The sequence below is a fragment of the Myotis yumanensis genome, unplaced genomic scaffold (assembly GCF_028538775.1).
Source record: "Myotis yumanensis isolate MYYU_CA2020_CCGP unplaced genomic scaffold, mMyoYum1.0.hap1 SCAF_17, whole genome shotgun sequence".
Taxonomy (NCBI): domain Eukaryota; kingdom Metazoa; phylum Chordata; class Mammalia; order Chiroptera; family Vespertilionidae; genus Myotis; species Myotis yumanensis.
The window spans coordinates 21492515-21516384 of record NW_027223768.1 but is presented as its reverse complement, the minus strand read 5'-3'; the positions used below and the strand labels follow the sequence as shown (position 1 = coordinate 21516384).

The following is a 23870-nucleotide window of genomic DNA, read 5'->3' as shown; positions in this document are numbered from 1 at the left end:
CCCTAAATATGTAAATGTGTATAAAAACCTCAAACCACTTACATATAAATCATATAACAATGAATACACTCCCACATTGTTTTCACTTGCCAGAAACGTTAGCATAATTATTAGAGCTGAAGAAACTAATGAAGCTAGGCTGAATTTTCATTCATTTGGATTTAGGAAGCAATACTTTGGACATACAAAGCCCCCAAATAACAGGGATGTTAATGTTATAAGAGGCATTCCTAATATATGATTATTTAAAACATATAATACGTAAAAAGGGGTGGAGGACAACTTGATTCTACAGCTTATTTCAAAAAGTAAATGCATAAGTAAAAAGCCAAACATATTTTGAAAGAAAGAACTAATTTGAGAATTTACTTTATCAAACAGGAAGGCATTAAAATCTGTGGTTATTAAGTCATTGTGATATTGATGTAGGAATAAAACAATAGGTCTCTGGGACAGAAAAAGAATCCAGAAGAAGATATACACACTTTAGCTGATAATAAATGGTGCTTTCAAACCAGTGTGGAAAGAATAAAAAATTCAATAAAAGGTATTGAGACAATTGGCTAAAAAACTGGGGAGAGGGGGAGAGATAGGGGGAATCTCATTTCATAAAACCAAAAATAAATGTAAAAAAAAAAAAGGGCCTAATCTCAAATTGAAAAAGGCCTTTCTAGGCATGGCACAAAAGCCAGAAACTACAATGAAAAATAGAGGCAAGACTGGAAAACCTAAAAATTTAAAGCTTCAAATAGCAAAAAAGACACCCTGAACAAATATGCAAGGCCATTTAATACAATCTATCAAAATATGAAATGCAAACTACCTTTCCATTCTATTTCTAGGAACCAATCTAGAAATATCAGCACAAACAACTGGACACAGATATATGTACGAAGATATTTAACACAAAGTTGGTAGTGGCAAAAGCAAAAAACACTATTTATTAGAGGGAAACAGATAAATCTACAATGAAATAAACATCCTTTAAGGATCTACAGGTATAAACGTAATGAAAAGATATCTTCCATACAAAAATGTGAGGAAGAAGAATGGCACAGGTTGTCAAGAACTATGAGGCATTAAATGACAGGCATTTGGAAAGGTTGGTAATTGGAAGGCAGTTTTGAAAATGGGCAGAAAACTGTCACAATGATGAGGATATGCAACATATTTAAGGGCCTAGGGGCCTCCTTAGAGTTCAGATCATTCTTTGACAGCAAAATAACTTGAGAATGGGTAGGTCTTTAACTTTTAATTCAGGTGTTTTATTTTATTTTTTTAATTCAGGACTGTCATTCATCGTTTGATGATAAATATGAGGTGGGGTCACGTATTCATCAGTAGTAAATTTGGCATTAGGACTTGTTCAGCATTGTTTACACAAACACTTTATTGTGTTTTCTATTATTTTAATAAAAGCGGGTAGTGGATCAAAAATATAAATGCTGATATCACAGAAAAGCAGAGACCTCATAAAACGAATATTAATTTAATTGATATAAAGATAAGAGTTGCTAACCATGCCAGAATTATAATATCATTAACTTCAAGGAAATGGTCTACGTTCAATTGTGAGGTGGAAAAGGGAGAGCACAGTTAAGAATCATGTGCAAAGGTTTGGTGTTTATGATATGGGTCTGTGTACATATCCTTGTATAATCCCCTACCCTTGAGTGTAGATGGAGCCTAGGACCTGATAATACGATAGAATAGCCACTCCCTTGATTAGGCTGCATTATATGACAAAGGTGATGATACACTATTGTGTAAGATTCTCTCACTGGCTCTGAAGAAGTAATATGCCATGTTCTGAGAGTGCTACAGGAATAGCTGCCAAAGGCTATCTCTAGGAACTGAGCACAACTCTGCTCATAGATAGCAAACAAACAAACAAACAACAACAAAAAACACACAGGGATCCCAATACTACAACTGCAAGAGGAGTCTGAGCTCTAGATGAGAATGTAGCCTGGATGATACCTTGGTTTTGACCTTCTGACACTCTCATCAGACAACCAGCTACACTCTGCCTGGGCTTTGGATCTATGGAAAATGTGAAATAATAAATGGGTGTTACTGTAAGTCACTAAGTGTGTGGTCACACAACAGTGGAAAACTAATGTAGTATGCTAACATGAAAACACCGAGTGTAAGTAAAACAGGTGAGATGTGGGGATCTACTGAAGAATACCACTATAAATGTATCCAGATGGAACTCACCCCAGTAACCAGCATCTGGATTAAACAAAACAGAACAGAATATTACCGGCAACCAGAAGCATCCTTCACACACCCTTTCCAGTCATTACCCTATCAGAATTATCACTATCTTGATTTCTATTACATCAGATGAGTTTGAATTGTATCTAACAGAATCACACTGTGCAGATAGTCTTTTGAGACTAACTTTCATGTTCAACATACATTTTTGAGATTTATCCATTCTGTGGCATGAAGCAGTAGTTTGTTCTTTGTCAATACTGAATGGAATTCCACTGTGTAAGGAAACAAAATTCATCCATTCTATTGCTGATGAACATTTGGGTAGTTTCCGATTTTTTTTAGCTGTTATAAACACTTTTGTACAATTCTTTTGATAAACCTATGTATGCATTTCTATTGGGTACATAAATTGGAGTGGAATTGCTGGGTCACAGAGCATTGTTTAGTGTTAGCAGATATTGTCCAATAGTTCTCTAAAACGGTTGTAAAAATGTATAATCCCATCAGCAGTGAATAAAAATTCTTTTTGTTCTAGATCCTTATCAACATTTGGTAATTTCTGTTGTCCTCATTTTAGACATTCTTGTTGGGTGTGTAGTTCCATTTTAGTTTAAATTTGCATTTTTCTGATGACTAATGAGACTGAACACCTTTTTCACATACTGAATGGCCATTCGGATCACCTCTTTTGTAAAATGGGCATTCAATCTTGCCTTTTTCCCATTGATGTGTAGAAGTTCATTACATATTATGATTGGATATTAAGACTTAAAATTTCCTCTTTTCAGACTGTCAGATTATCATCAGATGATTATCAGAGAAAAATATAACATAAGCAACATCTGGACTAAAGATAAAGAGCCTTAAAACAACCTCTATTCTCTTGTAATAGGTTTGATAAGAGAAAAAGAGAAAGAAAAAGTCTACCTTTAAATATTTAATTCAAAACCTAAGCAAAATAAAAATGGGTTTATAACTTCTGACTCTGGGAGGAACCTACTGGGAAGCTGTCATAAATCACAGTACTTTATAGCAATAAAATCATCACACCCTTGAAGCTCACTATTTCTTGTTAATTAAAATTTCATTGTCAGAAACATTTTGTAGTTTCTTCACATGAATACATGCTTCTGGGGGGAAAAAAAAGGCAAATAACTAGCTGGATTTTTTAAAAAAGGGACCAGAGGAAACCCTGACTTCTGGTTTAAAAAAATTGCCATTTAAAAATAAAATAAACCGCCCCCAAAAAACCAAACCTTGAAAAAAACGTGGTGTCATCAAGGACTGACAATTAGATATACTTCCACTAATTTTCTGCCTTTTATATTATAACTAGGTGCACAAACTCGTGCACCTTGAAAGGAACTGTGGGCTGTGAGGCTGCAGTAGGCACAGGGGCGAGTCTCAGGCCAACCTCTGTGCCCCTGCCTCCCACTGCGGCCCCTGGTCCCCTGTCTGCAGGCAGCCCCACTCCCTCCACTGCTGCTCCCATGCGCTGATGGCGCCGGCCCCACTCGCACCCGCTGAAGGCATGGAGCCATTGGGGCCGGTGCCAGCAATGGGTGCAAGCAAGGCCGGCGCCATCAGTGGGTGCGAGTGGCAGCTGCTGCCCTGATCGCTCCTCAGGAGCAGGGGGAGGTAGAGAAGCCCTCAGGGGCGATTGGGCTGGCAGCCGCCGCTTGCACCGCTGATGGCGCTGAGTGATCAGGACCGACGCCGGGCACCGGCAGTGGGTGTGAACGGTGGCTACAGTGTTGGCTGTGGGTGGAAGTGGGGCCAGCGCTGGCAGTGGGTGCAAGTGATGGCTCGGGTACCAGCAGCAGGTACAAGCGGGGCTGTCGCTGGCAGCAGGTGTGAGAGGTGGCTGCCGGCCCCTATTTTCCCTCAGGAGCAGGGGGAGGTGGAGAAGCCCTGAGGGGCGACTGGGGCCAGCAGCTGCCACTCGCACCCGCTGACAGTGCCAAGCGATTGGGACTGGCTCCAGGCACTAGCACCAGGCACCGGCAGTGGGTGTGAGCAGTGGCTCCAGTGCTGGCAGCGGGTGTGAGCAGGGCCGGCGCCCGCAGCAGGTACAAGCACTGGGCGGGACTGCGGTGCCCGGGAGCAAAGAATTTTCAGTAACCACCAGAGGCTTGCCCCGATGACAGCGACCAGCATCTTGCCTTGGTCTGGCACCCCTGCTCACCTGTTCCACCATCCCATTGTGGACAACAACCGCCATGTTCCGCACATGCCCCCTGGTGGTAGTGACCAGTTGTTCGGTTGTTCCACCATTCAGTCTATTTGCATATTCGCCTTTTATTATATAGGATAAACTCCTCTGCAGAGCACTGTTTTAGTTTATATAAGCTAAAACAGTGATGGCGAACCTATGATACGTGTGTCAGAGGTGACACGCGAAATCATTTTTTTGGTTGATTTTTCTTTGTTAAATGGCATTTAAATATATAAAATAAATATCAAAAATATAAGTCTTTGTTTTACTATGGTTGCAAATATCAAAAAATTTCTATATGTGACACAGCACCAGAGTTAAGTTAGGGTTTTTCAAAATGCTGACACGCCAAGTTCAAAAGGTTCGCCATCACTGAGCTAAAAGAATGTTTCCAAAGAAGACTGGTTTTCTTTTCTTTTTTTAAAAAAATATATTTTATTGATTTTTTTTTTTACAGAGAGGAAGGAAGAGGGATAAAGAGTTAGAAACATCAAACATTGATCAGCTGCCTCCTGCACACCCGCTACTGAGGATGTGCTGGCAACCAAGGTATAGGCCCTTGACCGGATTTGAACCTGGGACCCTTCAGTCCGCAGGCCGACACTCTATCCACTGAGCCAAACTGGTTAGGGTGGAAGACTGGTTTTCATTCTTTGTAATGACACCAATAACTTCTAGGATTTCTTCTTTATACCACATTTTGGTTTTGTTACTAAAGAGGGTTGACACTGCCTCCAATAGAATAAAAGGCACTTTCTGGGAAAATTTACCTTTAATAGTTGATCATCAATCGAGTATTTACTGAGTGTTACATTTATAAGGCAAGGAAATAAATAAAACTACTAAAAATATATTTCAAAATTTTAGCAATTGTATCTGTGCAAATATTTACAAGTAAAATGATGGTACTCATAAAATGGGGTGACATTTATTATTTTAGGAAGCTATCATGACGTTTCAGTGAATTTCAAGTGGAGGCAAAATGCTTCAAGGAAAATCTCAACATGTATGTTAGCAAATTATATGGATAAAGATTTTGATTTATTAAAAGTACCCTTAAATTTCAGCTGTGTAATAGAAACTCACAAAAATTGGACCAAATACTGTTATGTAATTCCCCTACCATATGCAAAAGCAATAAAACAATCTATTACCCTGTCTTTGAGTAATTAGTTTCTCACACTTGCAGAAAATCCTAATAAGAAGCATTTTATAACCATACTGAGCAAGCTCTTAGAAATGAGCTCTTTGCAACAAGCTGTTGGTACACAAAATATGATTATCCTTCTCTCTTAATTAGACTTACTACATCTTGTCCTGTCCTTTGACTAAATAAACCTAATTCTATGTAATCACACAGGCCAGGTGTGTGTGTGTGTCTGTGTGTGTAGCTCTTCCCCCTACTCACTTTGACACATCATTCTTTTTTTAAAAGAAAATGAAATAAATTTATTTACCTGACACTATATTCTAGGAGTTCCTGGAAAAAAGGATTATTGATGTAGGGTCCCAAACATTCTAAACTTCTCATGACTCAAGAGACTAGAAATAAAATCAACCACACACAACCCATTTGAAGTATAACTTAGAAGAAAAGTTACAAACCCAAATATTACGAAGGTAAAGAATATCCAGTTTTTTCTAGTCTTCATATTAACTAAAGGTAATATCTATAAATAGTTAACTACACAACAGAGCTGTTAAGTTCTTCAAAGATACTCCATCATCTTTGGAATTAGATGCAAGACATCGGAGTTAGCAACCTGTCCAAAAGGCAGGCTATCCTAGGTGACAGCTGATCCTGAATGACACCTGCTTGATCCTGGCAGCTCAAGTTTCTTACTTTCTCAATAGTCTGTCATAAGAAAGAGCATAGAACCAGGTAATTTTTTCTTCCTCAAAGAACAGGACTGCACTAACCTAAACGAACTTCAAGTTGCTGTTTTAGCAATTCATTCACTCATAAAATACTATAAACCAGTGAATGACAAAAATGTGGAGTCAAATTATTGATAAGAACTCCTCGCTGACTTCCTCTCCACATGTTAAGTTCATGGTGCTCCTAATTCAGCTGAATAGTAAGGTCTGAGTAGGGGCGAGGAGGGCACCCGAAAAGATAGACTTTCATCTGAATTTTAATGACTGACTCAGTGAGACTCTCATACTTGTCAAGTATGTACAAAGAAAGTATTCTCAGTGGCAATGCCTAAGGCTTCCAAACCCAAGCTGAGATCATACCCATAATTAAATGTGGAATTTTGATAGACCGAATCCCCATCAGCAATTAAAAAAAAAGACTACAAACATGCATACTGCTGAGTCATGACTCATTTTCTTGAATCACTGTTCACTAGGAAACAACACGATATCAGTTATTCCCTTCTCTGCAATAAAGAATTAGATATTTGGGAGAGACCAAGATGGCGGCATAGGTAAACACCTGAGATTGCTGCCGCAAACAACCACTTCAAAAATACAACTAAAAGACGGAACGGACATCACCCAGAACCACAGGAAGGCTGGCCGAGGACAGACTCTTCAACTAGAAGGAAAGAGAACAGCATTCCGAGGCTCAGAGGAGGCGCAGTGTGGAAAATTTAAAGGCGCGGAGGTGCGCGTGAAAAGCGGGCTGGTGGCTGAGGGCGCAGTTGTCGTTTCCAATCAGGAGAGTCTCAGACTCTGAGCTCCAGATCCAGGCGAGTCTCTAGGGACTCAGACTCAAACGGGAGAAGCGGGATTGTCTGGCATTAGTTGAAACGTGAGGGAAGCCTTCTCTCCGAGATTTGCAGCCCTTGCTGGGGTTCTGAGAAGCAGAGCCTCTGGGAACGGGACTGAGAGCAGCCATAACTGCTCCCTCCGCCCGCCCTATTGATCCCACCCCGCCCAAGCCCTGCGCAGAGCCATTTGCTGGATCGCCTCAGGCAAAGGCTAGATTAGCACCTCCCCAGAGGACAGAAGTTTTCCACACAGCTGATTCTCACAGCCAGTCGGCCTGGTGGTCAAATCCCTCTAGTATTAACTACAACAATCAAGGCTTAACTAGAACAAGACTGCGCACAAAGACCACAAGTGGGTGCACCAAGAAAGCATAAAAGATGCGGAGACAAAAAAAATGACAGAAATGGAGGATATGGAGCTAAAAAACGCAATTTTGAGGGCTTGCAATAATGTGCTAGAACCAGCCAATAAACTTGATGAGAGACTCACGAAAACTAATGAGACCCTCGATGCTATGATAAAGAACCAACTAGAAATTAAGCATACACGGACTGAAATAAAGAATATTATACAGACACCCAATAGCAGACCAGAGGAGCGCAAGAATCAAGTCAAAGATTTGAGATACGAAGAAGCAAAAAGCACCCAACCGGAAAAGCAAAAGGAAAAAGAATCCGAAAATACGAAGATAGTGTAAGGAGCCTCTGGGACAGCTTCAAGCGTACAAACATCAGAATAATAGGGGTGCCAGAAGATGAGAGACAGCAAGATATTGAAAACCTATTTGAAGAAATAATGGCAGAAAATTTCCCCCACCTGGTGAAAGAAATGGACTTACAGGTCCAAGAAGCGCAGAGAACCCCAAACAAAAGGAATCCAAAGAGGACCACACCAAGACACATCATCATTAAAATGCCAAGAGCAAAAGACAAAGAGAGAATCTTAAAAGCAGCAAGAGAAAGAGACTCAATTACCTACAAGGGAATACCCATACGACTGTCAGCTGATTTCTCAACAGAAACTTTGCAGGCCAGAAGGGAATGGCAAGAAATATTCAAAGTGCTGAATACCAAGAACCTACAACCAAGATTACTTTATCCAGCAAAGCTATCATTCAGAATTGAAGGTCAGATAAAGAGCTTCACAAATAAGGAAAAGCTAAAGGAGTTCATCACCACTAAACCAGTATTATACGAAATGCTGAACGGTATCCTTTAAGAAGGGGAAGAAGAAAAAGGTAAAGATACAAATCGTGAACAACAAACATGCATCTATCAACAAGTGAATCTAAAAATCAAGTGAATAAATAATCTGATGTACAGAATGAACTGGTGATTATAATGAATCAGGGACATAGAAAGGGAATGGACTGACTATTCTTGGGGGGGAAAGAGGAATGGGAGATGCGGGAAGAGACTGGACAAAAATCCTGCACCTATGGATGAGGACAGTGGGTGGGGAGTGAGAGCGGAGGGTGGGGCGGGAACTGGGAGGAGGGGAGTTATGGGGGGGGGGGGGGGGGAAGAGGAACAAATGTAATCTGAACAATAAAGATTTAATTTAAAAAAAAAAAGAATTAGATATTTTAAGAAAGTTTATGCAACTGAAGTGTAAGAATCTGGTGAAGCTTATTTCACAATAGTCACCTGCTTCACTAAAACTGCCATACAGGAAACTGAAAACAGAAACAACCTAGTGGGCATGAAAGAACAGACAGGAACAGAAAGAACAAAACCAGTCTGTAACTTTGCCTCTTTAGTGCACACTGAGGTTAAGACTGGAACAGAATCCAGAGACATGGAAGCATGGAACAGACTGATGATGTATCTTAGAAGGAAGAGGGGTTGGAGGAGAGGGAAGAGATTAACCAAAGAACTTATATGCATAACCCATGGACACAGAAAATAGTGGGGGGTGGGGGTTCCAAGTGGAGGGGGTCAATGGGAGGAAAAGGGAACATCTGTAATACTTTCAACAATAAAGAAAGATTTTTAAACAAATACTGGAACAGAAAGGGAAATATAACCATGTTGTCTACATAAAGGGATTCCCAGAGTTTCGAGTGAATTACCAGGTAATTTTTATGAGTAAAGAATTAATCTGACAGTTCAGAGTGTTTTCATGTCCAGCCTCAAGCCCCGACCCCTGGCCAGTCTAGTCTTCACTTCTGTTTAAAGAGATTTCATTCTTACAGTTTTAACTGGGATGTAAAAGACAGAATTATACCCAAGAGGAAGAAAGAAATTGCAGCAGGAAAAGAGATACAACAACTCCTTTGGCTGAGACTAAAGTTTTGATCAACTATAGCCAAACTATTACTACAAAAATGGCATAGCTATACTGCAGAGCTCTTTACCCTATTTGAAAATTTAATATATAAACTATATTTGTGGACATACATATGTATGTATTTCATAATTTTTTTATTTATTGAATATGGAGAGAAAGAGAGGAATGGGGGAAGAGAGAGAGGGAGCTGGGGAGAGAGAGAGAGAGGAGGAGAGAGAGAGAGAGAGAGAGAAAGAGAGAGAGAGAGAGAGAGAGAGAGAGAGAGAGAGAGAGAGACATCACTTTGTTGTTCCACTTATTTATGCATTCATTGGTTGTTTCTTGTATGTGCCCTGACCAGGTATACTAATAGAATCCACAACCCTGGTACATCGGGATGATGCTCTAATCAACTGAGCTAGCCGACCAGGGTATTAAACATTTTTTAAAGAAACTAATATCAAGGGGAAAATAATAGTGAAAATGGGCCTGCCTTCTAAAAAACACTGATTATAAGAAAATTATTTCACATACAGTTGAGAGATTCTTTTCTCATGCCACTCATTTCCTCTATCCACTCATTCCCATTTAAAATTTGTCTTTAGTCATAAAATGAGCACCTTACTATTGCTTTTCTCTGACAAAAAAAGAATAAACCTGCATAACCTGGCATTTTTATTCTGGAGAGAAAAAGGAGTATGTGTTTCCTTCTAATGTTTTCCTCTTTCTAACGCATAGTAATAAGTTTTATTATAATGATTAGTTTGGTTAATAAAGTAGTTTCTTTCCACTTAGGTCAGTAAACTACCAGCAACAATAGATTAATGACTTCTGATTGTTTCTGACATGGGGAAATACACCCAGGCCAAAGGTCCCTATCTATCTATCTATCTATCTATCTATCTATCTATCTATCTTTCATATACACACATAACATAATATACACACACTTATCATGGCAATCCTTTCCATACCCCTTGCAGGATAAAAGATTAGAGAAAAACCTAAATCCTGTGTAATACAACTGTTAAGTTGGATAGAGCATTATGTCCTCATTCTCACAGACTTCAGTCCTCTTATAAACAGTGTGCTTAAGTAATGGACTCTACAGCAAGACAAACAGTCTCTTGTTTCCTACTGGGTGGAGAATGCACTTTGTAATTTGGTTTCTGATAGCCGAGAGCAATTATGAAACTTACTGCTATTCCTTTATTCCTTACAACATAACTGCTCATCCCACACAGCCTTGTAAATCACAACTGCATTTACACAGACCCAGTTGAAAACTGGAATGAGCAGGTCAAGCTTTAACACAAAAGAACAACATTACTTCACTGTGCTTATAGTCAAATCAAGCTAAACTTGTTCCCAGGAGTTGTAAAGGGCCATGACGATCCTTTTGACAATAGCTATCTTTACTATTTAGCTCACTAGAATAGTATGGCCTCTCAACCCCACAATGGTCTCCAGAAAAATGGAAAAGGCAGCAACCTTTTTTAGGAACTAAATGAAAATGTATGAAGACAGATGTTCACTCTGCATTGTGACTCTCAAGATCCTCCACTTAAGTTATCTTCTAACACATAATTCATGAGGTGAAGTAACCGAGGTCCATTATCAATGGAAAGAAACAGAGCTAGACCTTGCATAAGAAACCAATTGGTCCAAACAGTTGAGATAATTTTTAAATGTTTTCTTATATATTTAAGAAATCAACAAAGAAGGCAGTGAATGTGGAATGATATTTTGCTTTCAGTAAATAGGTAAAAGTTAAAAAAAATGGATATTAGCATCTAGGAAAAGCTTTACTAAAATTATACAGAAATTTTCTTAGTCTCAAAGTCTTTAAAAGAAACTAAAATCAATTTGAAAGTTTTAATTTTATATACAGATATTCAGAATATGCCACAGCTATATAATTTATTTATATAAAAGCATCATACAAACTATAGACATTTTCCTTAACTGAAAGCCACTTTTTTCTTCTCTAAATATTTTGTTATATATTTTTGGTTTTGACCAAGAGCATGGTATCAATATGCTTTGATGATGTTTTTTCCTCAATATTTCCTCCCCACAGATTTCAATTGAAGTTTATGAAGCATTTGGCCTATTCAGGCAATAATCCATGGTACCTGAGGCCAGCAGATATAGTATAGATGAAAAATAAAACTTAAATGTAACTAATTCCATGAATAAAAATAGTAAATTGAAAATAAGGAGATCTGAATTTTCATTTTAATTCTGTTCCTAACTCTGTGACCTTAAGCAAGATTAAATCCCTCAGACCTCAATGTTCTCATTGGAAATGGAGAAATGGGACTGCAGATGATCTCTAAGTCTCTTTCAGATTTAACTTTCAACGAGCTAATGAGATACCTGTCATCTATTGGCAAAGCACATTATAAGCCTACCTTGGGCAGAAAGAACAAGCAAGATTCTCATTTGAAGGCTTTCACTATTTTTTTGGATCCAACCTGTTGAACTTTCAAATGACACAGATTTGTGAAGTGCTACTAAGATTGAATCAAGGCTTTCAGAATCTTATTGATGGTCAATATATTTTGTCTCCCTCAGAGAGAAATGAGATATACTCATTTACAGGTATTTAATATTTCACAAGGAATTTGGGGGACGATCCAGAATAATAACACATTTCAACTTATTAAAAGAACAAGTAAACACTGCAGTGTTAATATTTTGCTACGATCATTACCCTCCTAATTGGCCTGCATTTCTCAGATGGCTATTCTTGTGCTGTATTTTGTATAAGAACACTGATAGCCTCCACAATATTCACATGAACTCATAGTAATGAAAACAAACCTATTTTTTTTAAAGCCAATAATCACAAAGGTAAACATTCACTGCATTTGTGTAATAAAAATAGAAAAGCTACACTCCCTTTAAATCTATACAAACTTTTCATTTCAGTCTCAGACAGATTGCAGGAACTCTTACCTGGGGTCTGCATTCTGGGAAGTTTCTGGGTGTTGCTAACATAATCTTTCCGGCATGCCAGTCAGAAACTCAAAACACTTTGTACACCGTGTTCACCCAGCTTTCTCGCTCTCTCTCTTTTGCTCTTGCTCTGTGCCTCAGACAGTTTGGAATGCAGAAAAGCCAGAGCCAATGCCAGTTAAACTCAATTCTTTTTTCCCCTCCCAGCTCTTTTGCTAGAGAGCACTAAACAATAGCCACCCTTCCTTACTCACTGCGTGTCTTTCACAGCACCGGGTACAGGCAATCTGCTTCAGAAGCAAGTGTTTTGCCAAGCTGATAATTCATTTTTTTCTGTCCCAAGGGGCAAGTAGGTGGGTGAGTGCATCTCTGTTTAAAGAAGTGATTTTTTTTAAAGGAATCTATTTCAAAATCTGTCCTATTTTTGAGGTAGAAAAGTAAAACAAATTTCAGAAATTCTTTTTTTTAATGTTACTATGTTGAATTAAAATATAAACTTTTCAAAGTACAAAAACCAGGTGAATATCTTATACCTAATGTATAGATAGTGTGTGTTAACACATATATCTGTATCTCAGACTCAGTAGATCACCTTAACTCATCACGAGGAATTAATTTAAATTTAGAAAAGAAAATTTTTATTTCCCTAAAGCCATTCATTCAGGTCTTAAGCTAGAACTCCATTTTAAAAAGAAAGAGTAAAAAAATTAATTTTATAAATTGAGTGGCTCTATTAAGTCATCTAGATGTGAAGAAATTATAGGCAATATCACTTTTCTCAGTCACCATTATAATTGTTTCAAAATCAAACACATTTCTAGGGTTTGTTTTTTTCCTACACTCCAAAAAAGAAAGGCAAGTCAATGATGTCAACTTCATTATCAATATGATGACCTAATATATTATGCAGCTGCTTAGTTGCTGAGGTTAGCATGCCAAGACTGATCAGTTAAAAAATTTAAAGTTTGAATCACTGAGAAGAACACAGTATCAATCTGTTACCTACCATTTAACAAACAGCTGATGGAACACATATATTCTCTCTGTATATTATGTGTGTGTGTATATATATGTATGACATCTCACACAATATCTAGATACACATACACACATAATTATATATGTCTGCATATATTTATACATAATACATATGTATGTATGTATGTGTGAATATCTCTTTTTCCTCCCTTTTCTTTCCCCAACTCTCAATGAGTAAATGTAAAGTCTTCTTTAATTAAGTCATGATTTGGTTTTGGTTATCTAGTCTCATCTTCCTTCAAGAATCATAATGCTCTAACATTGCCTTTCCCTCTGCCTTTACTTTTGGTATCCTATTTCTACTTCAGGTGAAATACTCCTTTAAACCCTATTGCTTCTCTAATAAGAATTACAGGGGAAGAAAGACAAAAACAAAAGTTGTATAGAAAGGAACAAACTAAGGGTCTGACTGTGAAGACTGACAAGACTGCAGATTCCCACCCTGCCCTAAGCAACAAAACACCGCAACAACCCTACCCTCTCTCACCAAAGGTAATACACAACCTTATTATTGTCATTTATAATCAAACTTAAATAGTGCAAAGCACAATGAAATTACTTTTACTTGTTATTCCTGAGAATAATTCTAAGAAATGGATCCTGATTTCCATAATACTATGCAAGAGTTAGATCAAAGAACAGTGAGTCTAAGTTACAAGAGAGATTTCAGCTCACTAAAAGGAAGTCAGAGCCATTGGACACAGCCTTCTGCAGCACTGCCTGCTCCAGGAGACAGTGACTCCCCAGCTCTCTCCACACAGGTAGACTGTACATTTGATGAAAATACTGTGGTGCAGCAGTTCTCAAACTGTGCTCCTGAACAACACCGGCATTCTGATTAGAAAACAGAATAACAGCAGGCTTTTCCCAAATGACAGAAAAAGTTCATACATATAATTTTCTCAAGTGTGAGCTTTTATTCTTAAACTAGAGGCCTGGTGCACGAATTAGTGCACCAGTGGGGTCCCTCGGCCTGGCCTGCGGGATTGGGCTAAAACCAGCTCTCCAACATCCCCTGAGGGGTCCCGGAGTGCGAGAGGGTGCAGGCCAGGCCGAGGGACCCCACCAGTGCACGATTGAGGCTGGGGAGCAACATAGGAGGTTAGCCAGCTGGGGAGGGGCCACAGGAGGGCTCCAGGATGTGTCCAGCCCATTTCACTCAGTCCCGATTGGCCGGACAGCAGCAGCAAGCTATCCTACCTGTCGAAGTGTCTGCCCCCTGGTGGTCAGTGCATGTCATAGCGACCAGTCGACCAGATGACTGCCCCTGGTGGTCAGTGCACGTCATAGTGAGCGGTTGAGCGGCCTTAGCATATCATTAGCGTATTATGCTTTTATTATATAGGATATACTAAATTATTCTTAAGTAAACCTTAAAGAAGTCTAAATGGGACCAAATTCAGATCAATAATGACATCTTTAGGTATCTGAAGTTTAATTTAAAAATAATTTACTATGTTCTGTAAAAAGCACTTTTACAACTTGGAGTTCTAATACCTGAGTAAATCTGAGAAGTACTGTTGAGGAAATAATTTTTCTGAAATCCAAATATGATGATATTCCATTATTCAACACTTCAAATAATAATAGACTTTATTGTTATTAATAAATTAGCCCAGCTGGCATAGCTCAGTGGTTGAATGTCAACCTGCAAACCAGGAAGTCACGGTTCGATTCTCAGCCAGGGCACATGCCCGAGTTACGGGCTTAATCTCCAGTAGGGGGTGTACAGGAGGCGGATGATTCTCATCATTGATGATTCTATCTTTCTTTCCCTCTCCCTTCCTTGCTCTGAAATCAATAAAAATATATTTAAAATAAAAAAATAAATCAATAATTTTATTTATACATTAACATTACATGTTATTATTTATTATTATTAAGAAATTAATCAATATGAACTATTTTTGACAAGTAAGCATTACTATTGGTAATTCTGTTTTATGTCTTCCAGCCTTGGTGTGCTGTTTCTCTGAAAGTTCCTCCCTGTCCTGGTCTGCCTGTCAAACTCTTATTTACCCTTTCAAACCCAAATTTAAATTATTTTCTTAGGGTGATTTAACTTATTTCCTACCCAGAGTTCTCCTCTGTACTCCCACCTCTCCCCATGCTATTCTTTTCTTTATAGCCTTCATTATTACCTAACATACTATATAAATATTGATGTTTAATGTTTTTACCACCAAAATGTGAGGTAGATGGGGGAGAGGGGAGCTTTGTCTCCTTTTCAGGTTATCCCAGAGCTTAGAACAATGCCTGGTATTAGTAGGAACTGCATAAATGATAAATGATGGATCGATAGATGGTGAAAAAATATATTTCCTGTATCAAACCTATGTAGATATTTAGACTTAGGAATACTTTTAGAGTAACTCCGGAACAGGGACCATGTATGTCCACTTCCTCATGCCTGAGCCTGGCACTTTGCATGCCATGTGATGAAAAAAGAACACATGTATCTCAAGTTTACATGACCTTAAGAAACTAACTGAAGCCAACAGAATGATATACCAAGGGAAGACAGTCATTTCATCGTTCACCCAATTAGGACCTACTTGTAATAGGTGGGATCCTGGTCTGTAGAAGTGGTCTCTCAGAGTAATTTTCACTGTCTATGAACCCACAGCCAATGCGGTCCATCATGGCCAGGGGAATTCAGTCTTTGGTTTGTAAATATTCTGTATTATTTTTCTGTAAGAATACTATTCCTTAGTTAAAATTTTAAAATGATGTTATTGGCCCAACTGGTGTGGCTTAGTTGGTTGAGTGTCATCCCATACACCAGGAAGTTGCAAGTTCAATTCCCTTCTAGTCAGGGCACATGCCCAGGTTGCTGGCACGATCCCTAGTAGGGGGTGTGCAGGAGACAGCAGATCAATGCTTCTATCTCCCTTTTCCTCTCCCTCCCTCTCTCTGAAATCAATAAAAACATGTTTTTAAAAAATTGCTAAAATTAAGTTACTGATCCTTTTTATTTATTTTTTATCCTTTTTATTAGAAAACGCATTCCCCAAAGGAAAACTTAAGTTCTTAAGCAGGGGGAAATTTACTTCTACCCATTGCTTCTGAACCATAAAAATAGCACTCTTTAAAAAATTATATTCAAGGCTCCAAAAGGGCAATCCTACCCCACTTAATCATACTAGTCTTATTACATTTTAATTTCCAATACTACATTTCAAAATACTTTGCCCCCTATTTTTTTATAAGAGTTAATTTTGAGCCCTAACTGGTTTGGCTCAATGGATAGAGCGTCGGCCTGCGGACTGAAGGGTCCCGGGTTCGATTCCAGTCAAGGACATGTACCTTGGTTGCGGGCACATCCCCAGCAGGGGGTGTGTAGGAGGCAGCTGATCGATGTTTCTCTCTCATCGATGTTTCTAACTCTCTATCCCTCTCCCTTCCTCTCTGTAAAAAAATCGAAAATATATATATATTTTTAAAAAGTTAATTTTGAAAGTTTCTATGTATGACATGAGATTTTTTTCCTCCTTTTTTAAAAGTTGAGATAAATGATCCTCAAATCTGTTAAAGCCAAGTTTAAAACACTCTGGACATGAAAAAAGCAATTCCATAAATCATCATTTTTAGTTCTATAGCATCTCAGTAAATATGAAAAATAACTTCCTTCTAAATTTTGGCATGCACAATAAAAATATTATTAGTTATGAAAAAAAGTTCTATGTCATAAGAAATAAGTGAATTAGATATTCTCAGAGAAAAGGCAAAAGCAATGGTATAAAAGGCAAAGAACTATGTGACAAGGCACATGATCAGTTCATGATCAATTCCAACACAACGATCCTACAAAGAAAACACAATGTAGTTCAGCAACACAAATAAATACTGCATTCAAGGACGGATTCACCGTTTGCTTTGAAAACAAGCCAAATTTTTCTGTTCTCACACAGGGGATAATATCTTTTCTCTTGGCAATAAAACATGACATCTAAATTTATTACTGCTGAAGCTAAAGACAAAAAATATTGTTACCAGGGAAAACTTGAAAATCTTCTATAAGAGATTTGTTTCCGTGAGAGTGGCGATGTAATTTCAATAAAAAGAACTGCATTTTCAGCATATTCAAGAATTATGATTATGTGATGTAGATGTACCTTCGGTAGTGGTTACTATTAACAGGTAAATCTTCCCAGGATATAGTAAAATTATTAAATGCCATAGTAAAATTATTAAATGCCTTGGCTAATTTGAACTAATTTAAAATTTAATAATGCATTTAACATGCTAATCTTAAAATGTCAATTTCACAGGAAAACAAAAGTAAGTGAAAAACAGCTATACTTCAGGGAAGTCTATCTAATATTTGACTAATATTTCATGGTTGACAAAATTGAGAGATAAAAGAGATTAACGAATTTGCTAAGGAAATAATCATTGATGATTAAGAGCAGACTCCCACTCCCACTCATAGATTTCTCAGGAGGCCATCCTGAGAAATAAGAGCATGGATATCTGAATATAGAAGTTGAAAGCATCCCTTCCCCCCTTATGTCAGGAAATAAATACAACAGTTTCTATCTCATTGGCAAGAGAAAGTCAGGCCACAACACTGATTTTAAGAATATAGTTTTGTCCTTATGTATGAACTAGAGGTCTGGTGCATGAATTCGTGCACCACTGGGGTCCCTCGGCCTGGCCTGTGAGATCGGGCCGAAACTGGCTCTCCGACATCCCCTGAGGGGTCCCGGATTGTGAGAGGGTGCAGACCAGGCCGAGGGACCCCACTGGTGCATGATCGAGGCTGGGGAGGGACGTGGGGCCAGCTGGGTAGGGGCCACGGGAGGGCTCCAGAGTACGTCAGGCCTGTCTCACTCAGTCCTGATCGGCCAGACCCCAGGAGCAAGCTAACCTACCTGTCAGAGCGTCTGTCCACTGGTGGTCAGTGCATGTCATAGCAACTGGTCGACTGTCTGCCCCCTGGTGTTCAGTGCACATAATAGCAAGCAGTTGAGCGGCCTTAGCATATCATTAGCATATTATGCTTTGATTGGTTGACAGATGACCAGACACTTAGGATATTAGGCTTTTATTATATAGAATTTGATTACTAGGGATATTCTTTACCTGTACCATCAATTATTGTCTAATTAAGGTTGTTGCCTACAAAACATTAAAAATTTCCTAAAACTTTTTTGATGCACATTTTAAATTCTATATCATACTCATGCACATAAACATAAAATTAAAAATAATATGATGAATCGGAAAATGCTGAAAAATATTGTACATTCTTGTTCAATGTTTATTTGGACTCAATAATGATTGAGTGTTATTAAGTGGGAAACATGTTCTTTGTAAAGAAGCTCCGCCCAGCCAGTGTTGCTCAGTGGTTGAGTGTCGACCCATGAACCAGGAGGTCAGGGTTCGATTCCTGGTAGGGCACATGCCCAGGGTTATAGGCTTGATCCCCAGTAGGAGGCTTGCAGGAGGCAGCCAATCGATGATTCTCTCTCGTCATTGATGTTTCTATCTTTCTCTCCCTTCTCCTTTCCTCTCTCTCCCTGAAATCAATAAAAATATATTTTTTAAAAATTTCTCTAAATTATGCCTGAAATTGCATCTTCTGTAAACAGAATTTCATTCATCACAATCATCCCTATGGTTGCCAATAGCAACCAAAATAACCCTATTATTATTTTAATATATTCGAAGAGATAACTAAACTTTTTTATGTTAAATAATAGTAAAACAGACAATTCTGCTAATAAATTTATTTTTGTAAAGGTACAGGGATATATCCATTGACAGTGTCATAGGACCAAGGAGTACAGAACTCAGTCTCTTTTGCTCACCATTGTAAGGTCATATTAGCAAGTGGAAGAGGCACAGTATAGTGGTGACTTTAGGGCCACATTACCAAGTTCAAATACTAGCTCTGCCATTTACTATTTACAGGATCTTGGAAAAGCAATGCCTCAGTTTCATTAAATATTTAAAAACAAATGAATAAGGGTAATAATAACAGTATCTAGCTCACAGGGGCTGAGAGAGTAAATATTTTTAAAGTGCTTAGAACAGTATCTGGCACAAACCACTATATAAGCATTTGTTGAGTAAAACAAAATAAAAATAGTATTCTATGTGTTTGGGGGAGGGGAGGACTATAAACAGGAGGTGGGTAAAAAAAAAAAAAAAACAATAGAAAATGAGAACAATTTTTATATTTCATCTCTGACTTGACATTGTATTCTTTCCCTAAAGCTTACATCTTTGCTGTAAGTATGTTTATGATTTCTATATTTACCAAAACTCACAAGCTATTACCGCCTCAGATTCTCTGAAATCTTTTTCTTTTCCTTCCCTTGGTAGAAATGTTTCATTCTTTTACCAGGGGACACTTTTAATATGTTGATTACATGGTCCAGAGTACATCCTATTCCAATTATCATGTGAAAAAGTCTGTGACTTTGTCAAAAAGTATTCCTCTTACCAAGAGTACCATTCAGTCTTCTGCTCCATCCACAGAGAACATTTGAAATAAGACACTACATTCCCTGTACTATAATGATAAATGCCTTGATAAGAAGATGCTGACATTATAGATTACCCAAGGAGAGGTGCAAAGGGAATGCTTTTGTGAAATAATTTCCTAGTAGGTATACAGGACAGTAGCTTGCAGAATCTTTGGTATACATTCCACACCTCAAATTATTTATTGGGTTTAAACATGTCCAAGCAAAATGAGAAACAGTGACAGAAACAGTAACACCTGATTCCACGATACACTGTCATAGGCACAACATTTATGAGCCACAGAAAACTTGTTCCCCAGCATTATTTCAGCTAAGTTTTATTTAACAAAGAGGCAAGGAGAAGAAAATATCCTTTTAACATTCCTGAAAAAGCCAATAGAGGTTACTTTAATAATCTACTAGTTATAATTATCTAACATAAAAATGTCAAGAAGTTTTGTTTAGTCAGATTCAATTGCTCTTCTTTACTGCAGATAAATAAAAAACTAAGCTGTTTGAATGGCCAATTTAATATCCTGCTACAAATGAATGACTGGAGAGTGAGAAGAAAGTTAGCCAATTTTTAAATCAGTATATTTTAGTAATGTGAAAGGCACAGGTTGGCGACAATATAACATACTCTCCTAATTAATTCTCTCATATTTTAGTTAAATGTTTCCCTGTTTCTGAAACACATCATGAAGAGCTGAAATGCACCTTCAGTGCAGGCAGGTTTCTTTTTCCCTTTATTTGTCTCTCTTCTTCCTTATAGTTATTAGTATTATGGCCATTATTATTAGGAATGTTAACTCATTCATTGATTGCAAGTTAAAAGGTTAGGAAGTGTTATATAATGAAAAGTTAATCTCCTTGCCCCACCCCCAACCCACTGTGATCCACCAGATTTCCAGTTTTCTCCTCAGAAGCAACCACTGCTAAAGTCTTCTATACAGTTCTAGTGTTACACACATACGCTTATGTGCACATGGCATTTCTTATATAAATCACAGTACAGTATATATACTATTTCTGCACCTGAGTTTCCCCTCTGACCTTAATAATGTATCTTAGAAATTGTTTCACATTACTATACATGGAGGTACTCTCTTTTTGATAGGTGTATAGTAGCTCATTATATATATTTAACATAATTTATTTAAATAACCTCCTATGGAGGGACATTTAGGTTATGTCTGCTCCGTGATATAAACAATGATGCAATGACTAGTGTGAATAAATCCGTAGGACAAATTCTTAGAAGCAGTCCGCTTCTGGGAGAAAAGGGATGGATAGTTTGGCCAAAATGCTCTCTGTAGAAGCAATTTGGCATAAAATGGACTAGAGTGCTTGTTTCCTCCTAATCTTTCAAACATTTTTATATTTGCTAATCTCAGAGGTAAAAATCAGTAGCTTGTTATAGTTTTAATTTGCTTTTGTTAATTATAAATAAGGTACAGCATCTTTTTGTTGTTTAAAAGGCATTTTATTTTTCTTTCCTGTGAACTGCATATGCCTTTCCCTATTTTAAAGTTTTCATGTTAATAAATATATGCATGTAGTTTAGAGTCTACTGATTTTACAAGACTTGTTTTAAAAAAAAAAACAACCCACCAGCAATCCCCAGTCCTCCTCTTATAACACTTTTCCTTCCCCCAAAACAGCTACTTTTATCTCTCTTAGCCAATTCTTTTGATAGTCATCACCGAGTCTTAGATAATATGGCTATATCAGTATTTTTAAATTCTTCCATTTTAGACACATCTACTGACTTTCCACTATGGAAGATGAGAATTCGACTCTTTCTTCTCCATTATTAGCCCAGTAGGTTAATATACACCTCCTATTCTCTCACACTCCCTATACAGTTACATATAGTAACTTTGGTAAGGACAAGCAATATTATGACTATACTAGAGGCCCGGTGTATGAAATTCGTGCACTTGGGGGCGTCCCTCAGCCCAGCCCAGCCCTCTTGCAGTCCAGGAGCCCGAGGGGAGCGGGCCTAAGCCGGCAGTCGGACATCCTTAGCGCTGTCGAGGAGGCGGGTGATGCTCGTGCCACCACCACTGGGCTCACCAGCCGTGAGTCCAGCTTCTGGCTGAGCAGTGCTCCCCCTGTGGAAGCGCACTGACCACCAGGGGGCAGCTCCTGCATCGAGCATCTGCCCCCTGGTGGTCATTGCACATCATAGCAACTGGTTGTCCTGCTGTTCAGACAATTTGCATATTAGCCTTTTATTATATAGGATGTTATTCAGAGTCCTCCACATAGCAAATCCTATGTGTAATACAGTATAGTGGTCAAGAGCATGATCCTGAAGGCAGACTGCCTAGATGCAAATCCTGTTTAGTTACAGGCAAGTTACTTAACCTCTCCATGCCTCAGTTTCCTTATCTGTACAACAGATGGGTTTACAAGGATTAGTAAATTCATATATATAGAGTGCTTGATTGGCAGAAGGTGCTATTTAAGCATTTTTTATGTCCTGAGCTACCTTTTGGTTTCTCCTATAGCTATTGTCTGGTTGTTCATTTGCTCAGGTTTCTATGTACTTATTGTTAACACATGGAGTGCGGGAAACGAGTTAAGTCGGCTCGCGTGAATTGCGCGTACTCCGCGGGAGCCGTCTTTAACTCGGTTCATATAGATTTGCGGTGGAGTGCGGGAAACGTGTAAACTCGGGCCGATTGTAACTGCGTATTACCAAATATTTGTTTGTAATCCACCCTTTTGGTGGATGGAACAAAACCAAAAGACAGAGCCATCTTATATTTTGGCGGGAAATTCACCCGCACTCCAAGTGTTAACTAGAGGCCCAGTGCACAAAAATTTGTGCACTCAGGGGGGGAGGGTGTCCCTCAGCCTGGCCAGCACCCATTTGCAGTCCAGGACCCCTTGGGGGATGTCCACCTGTCGACTTAGGCCCACTCCCCAGGGGATCAGGCCTAAGACTGCAGTCAGACATCCTTCTGGTAGCCAGAGAGCCCTTGGGGGATGTTCGACTAAAGGCTTAGGCCCCCAAGGGATTGGGTCTAAACTATTAGTTGGACATTCTTAGTGCTGCCACGGAGGTAGGAGAGGCTCCTGCCACCACCTCTGCGCTGGCCAGCCATGAGCCAGCTTCTGGCTGAGTGGCACTCCCCATACGGAAGTGCACTGACCACCAGGAGGCAGCTCCTGGATTGAGCGTCTGCCCCCTGGTGGCCAGTGTGCATCATAGCAACCGGTCATTCTGCCGTTCAGTCAATTTGTATATTAGCCTTTTATTATTATTATATAGGATGTCCCTATTCCCCCCCTTTTGCCCCCTCTACCCAGCTCTTGCCCCCCACTTCTCTCTGGCCATCACCATACTGTTGTCTGTGTCCATGGGTTGTGCATATATTTTCTTTGGCTAATCCCTTCTTTAAATTCACTTCTTTAAATTTTTATTTTCAGATAAGTGCTTATAACTGCTCTATTATATATTTTCTATTATATCATTTAGAATTAAGATATTTTTTAATTGAACCCTTGTAAATTTTAGCACAATTTAATAAATTATGCTAGAAGCAATTAGGAGATTTTTCATGTAATGCAGATACATTTCAATTAATATTTTATTAACTTTTAATTTTTTAATTTTCTAATTTGAAATAATCTCATACATGTAAAAAAAAACTATAAAATACTACAGTATATTATATGTACCCTTCACCCAATTTCTTAGATGTTAATAATTTAAACATAACCATTACACAACTAACAAAATTTGGAGTATATTTTTCTTATTATCTCTTTAATGTTACTTAATCCATTTACTTTGTTTTTGTTCATCTTCACCCAAGGATATTTTTCCATTAAATTTTAGAGAGAGTGAAGGGAAAGGGAGAGACACATTGATTGGTTGCCTCCTGCACATGCTTTGATAGGGACTGGGGATCAAGCCAGCAACCGAGGTACATGCCCTTGACTGGAATCAAACCTGGAACCCT

General features: G+C 38.5%; 1 protein-coding gene across 7 annotated transcripts in view; it reads right to left on the bottom strand.

The window, feature by feature from the left end:
• Nucleotides 1–23870, bottom strand: part of RASAL2 (RAS protein activator like 2) — a 245434-nt gene that overhangs the window by 89176 nt on the left and 132388 nt on the right. The window contains exon 1 of one of the 7 annotated variants that reach the window (XM_070396888.1): nucleotides 12386–12774. The exons of the other annotated variants lie outside the window; for them this stretch is intronic. Coding sequence (XP_070252989.1) covers nucleotides 12386–12398 — 13 coding nt within the window. The 5' untranslated portion in view covers nucleotides 12399–12774. Of the gene's footprint in view, nucleotides 1–12385; nucleotides 12775–23870 lie in introns of those variants that run through there. 7 annotated transcript variants of the gene reach the window in all.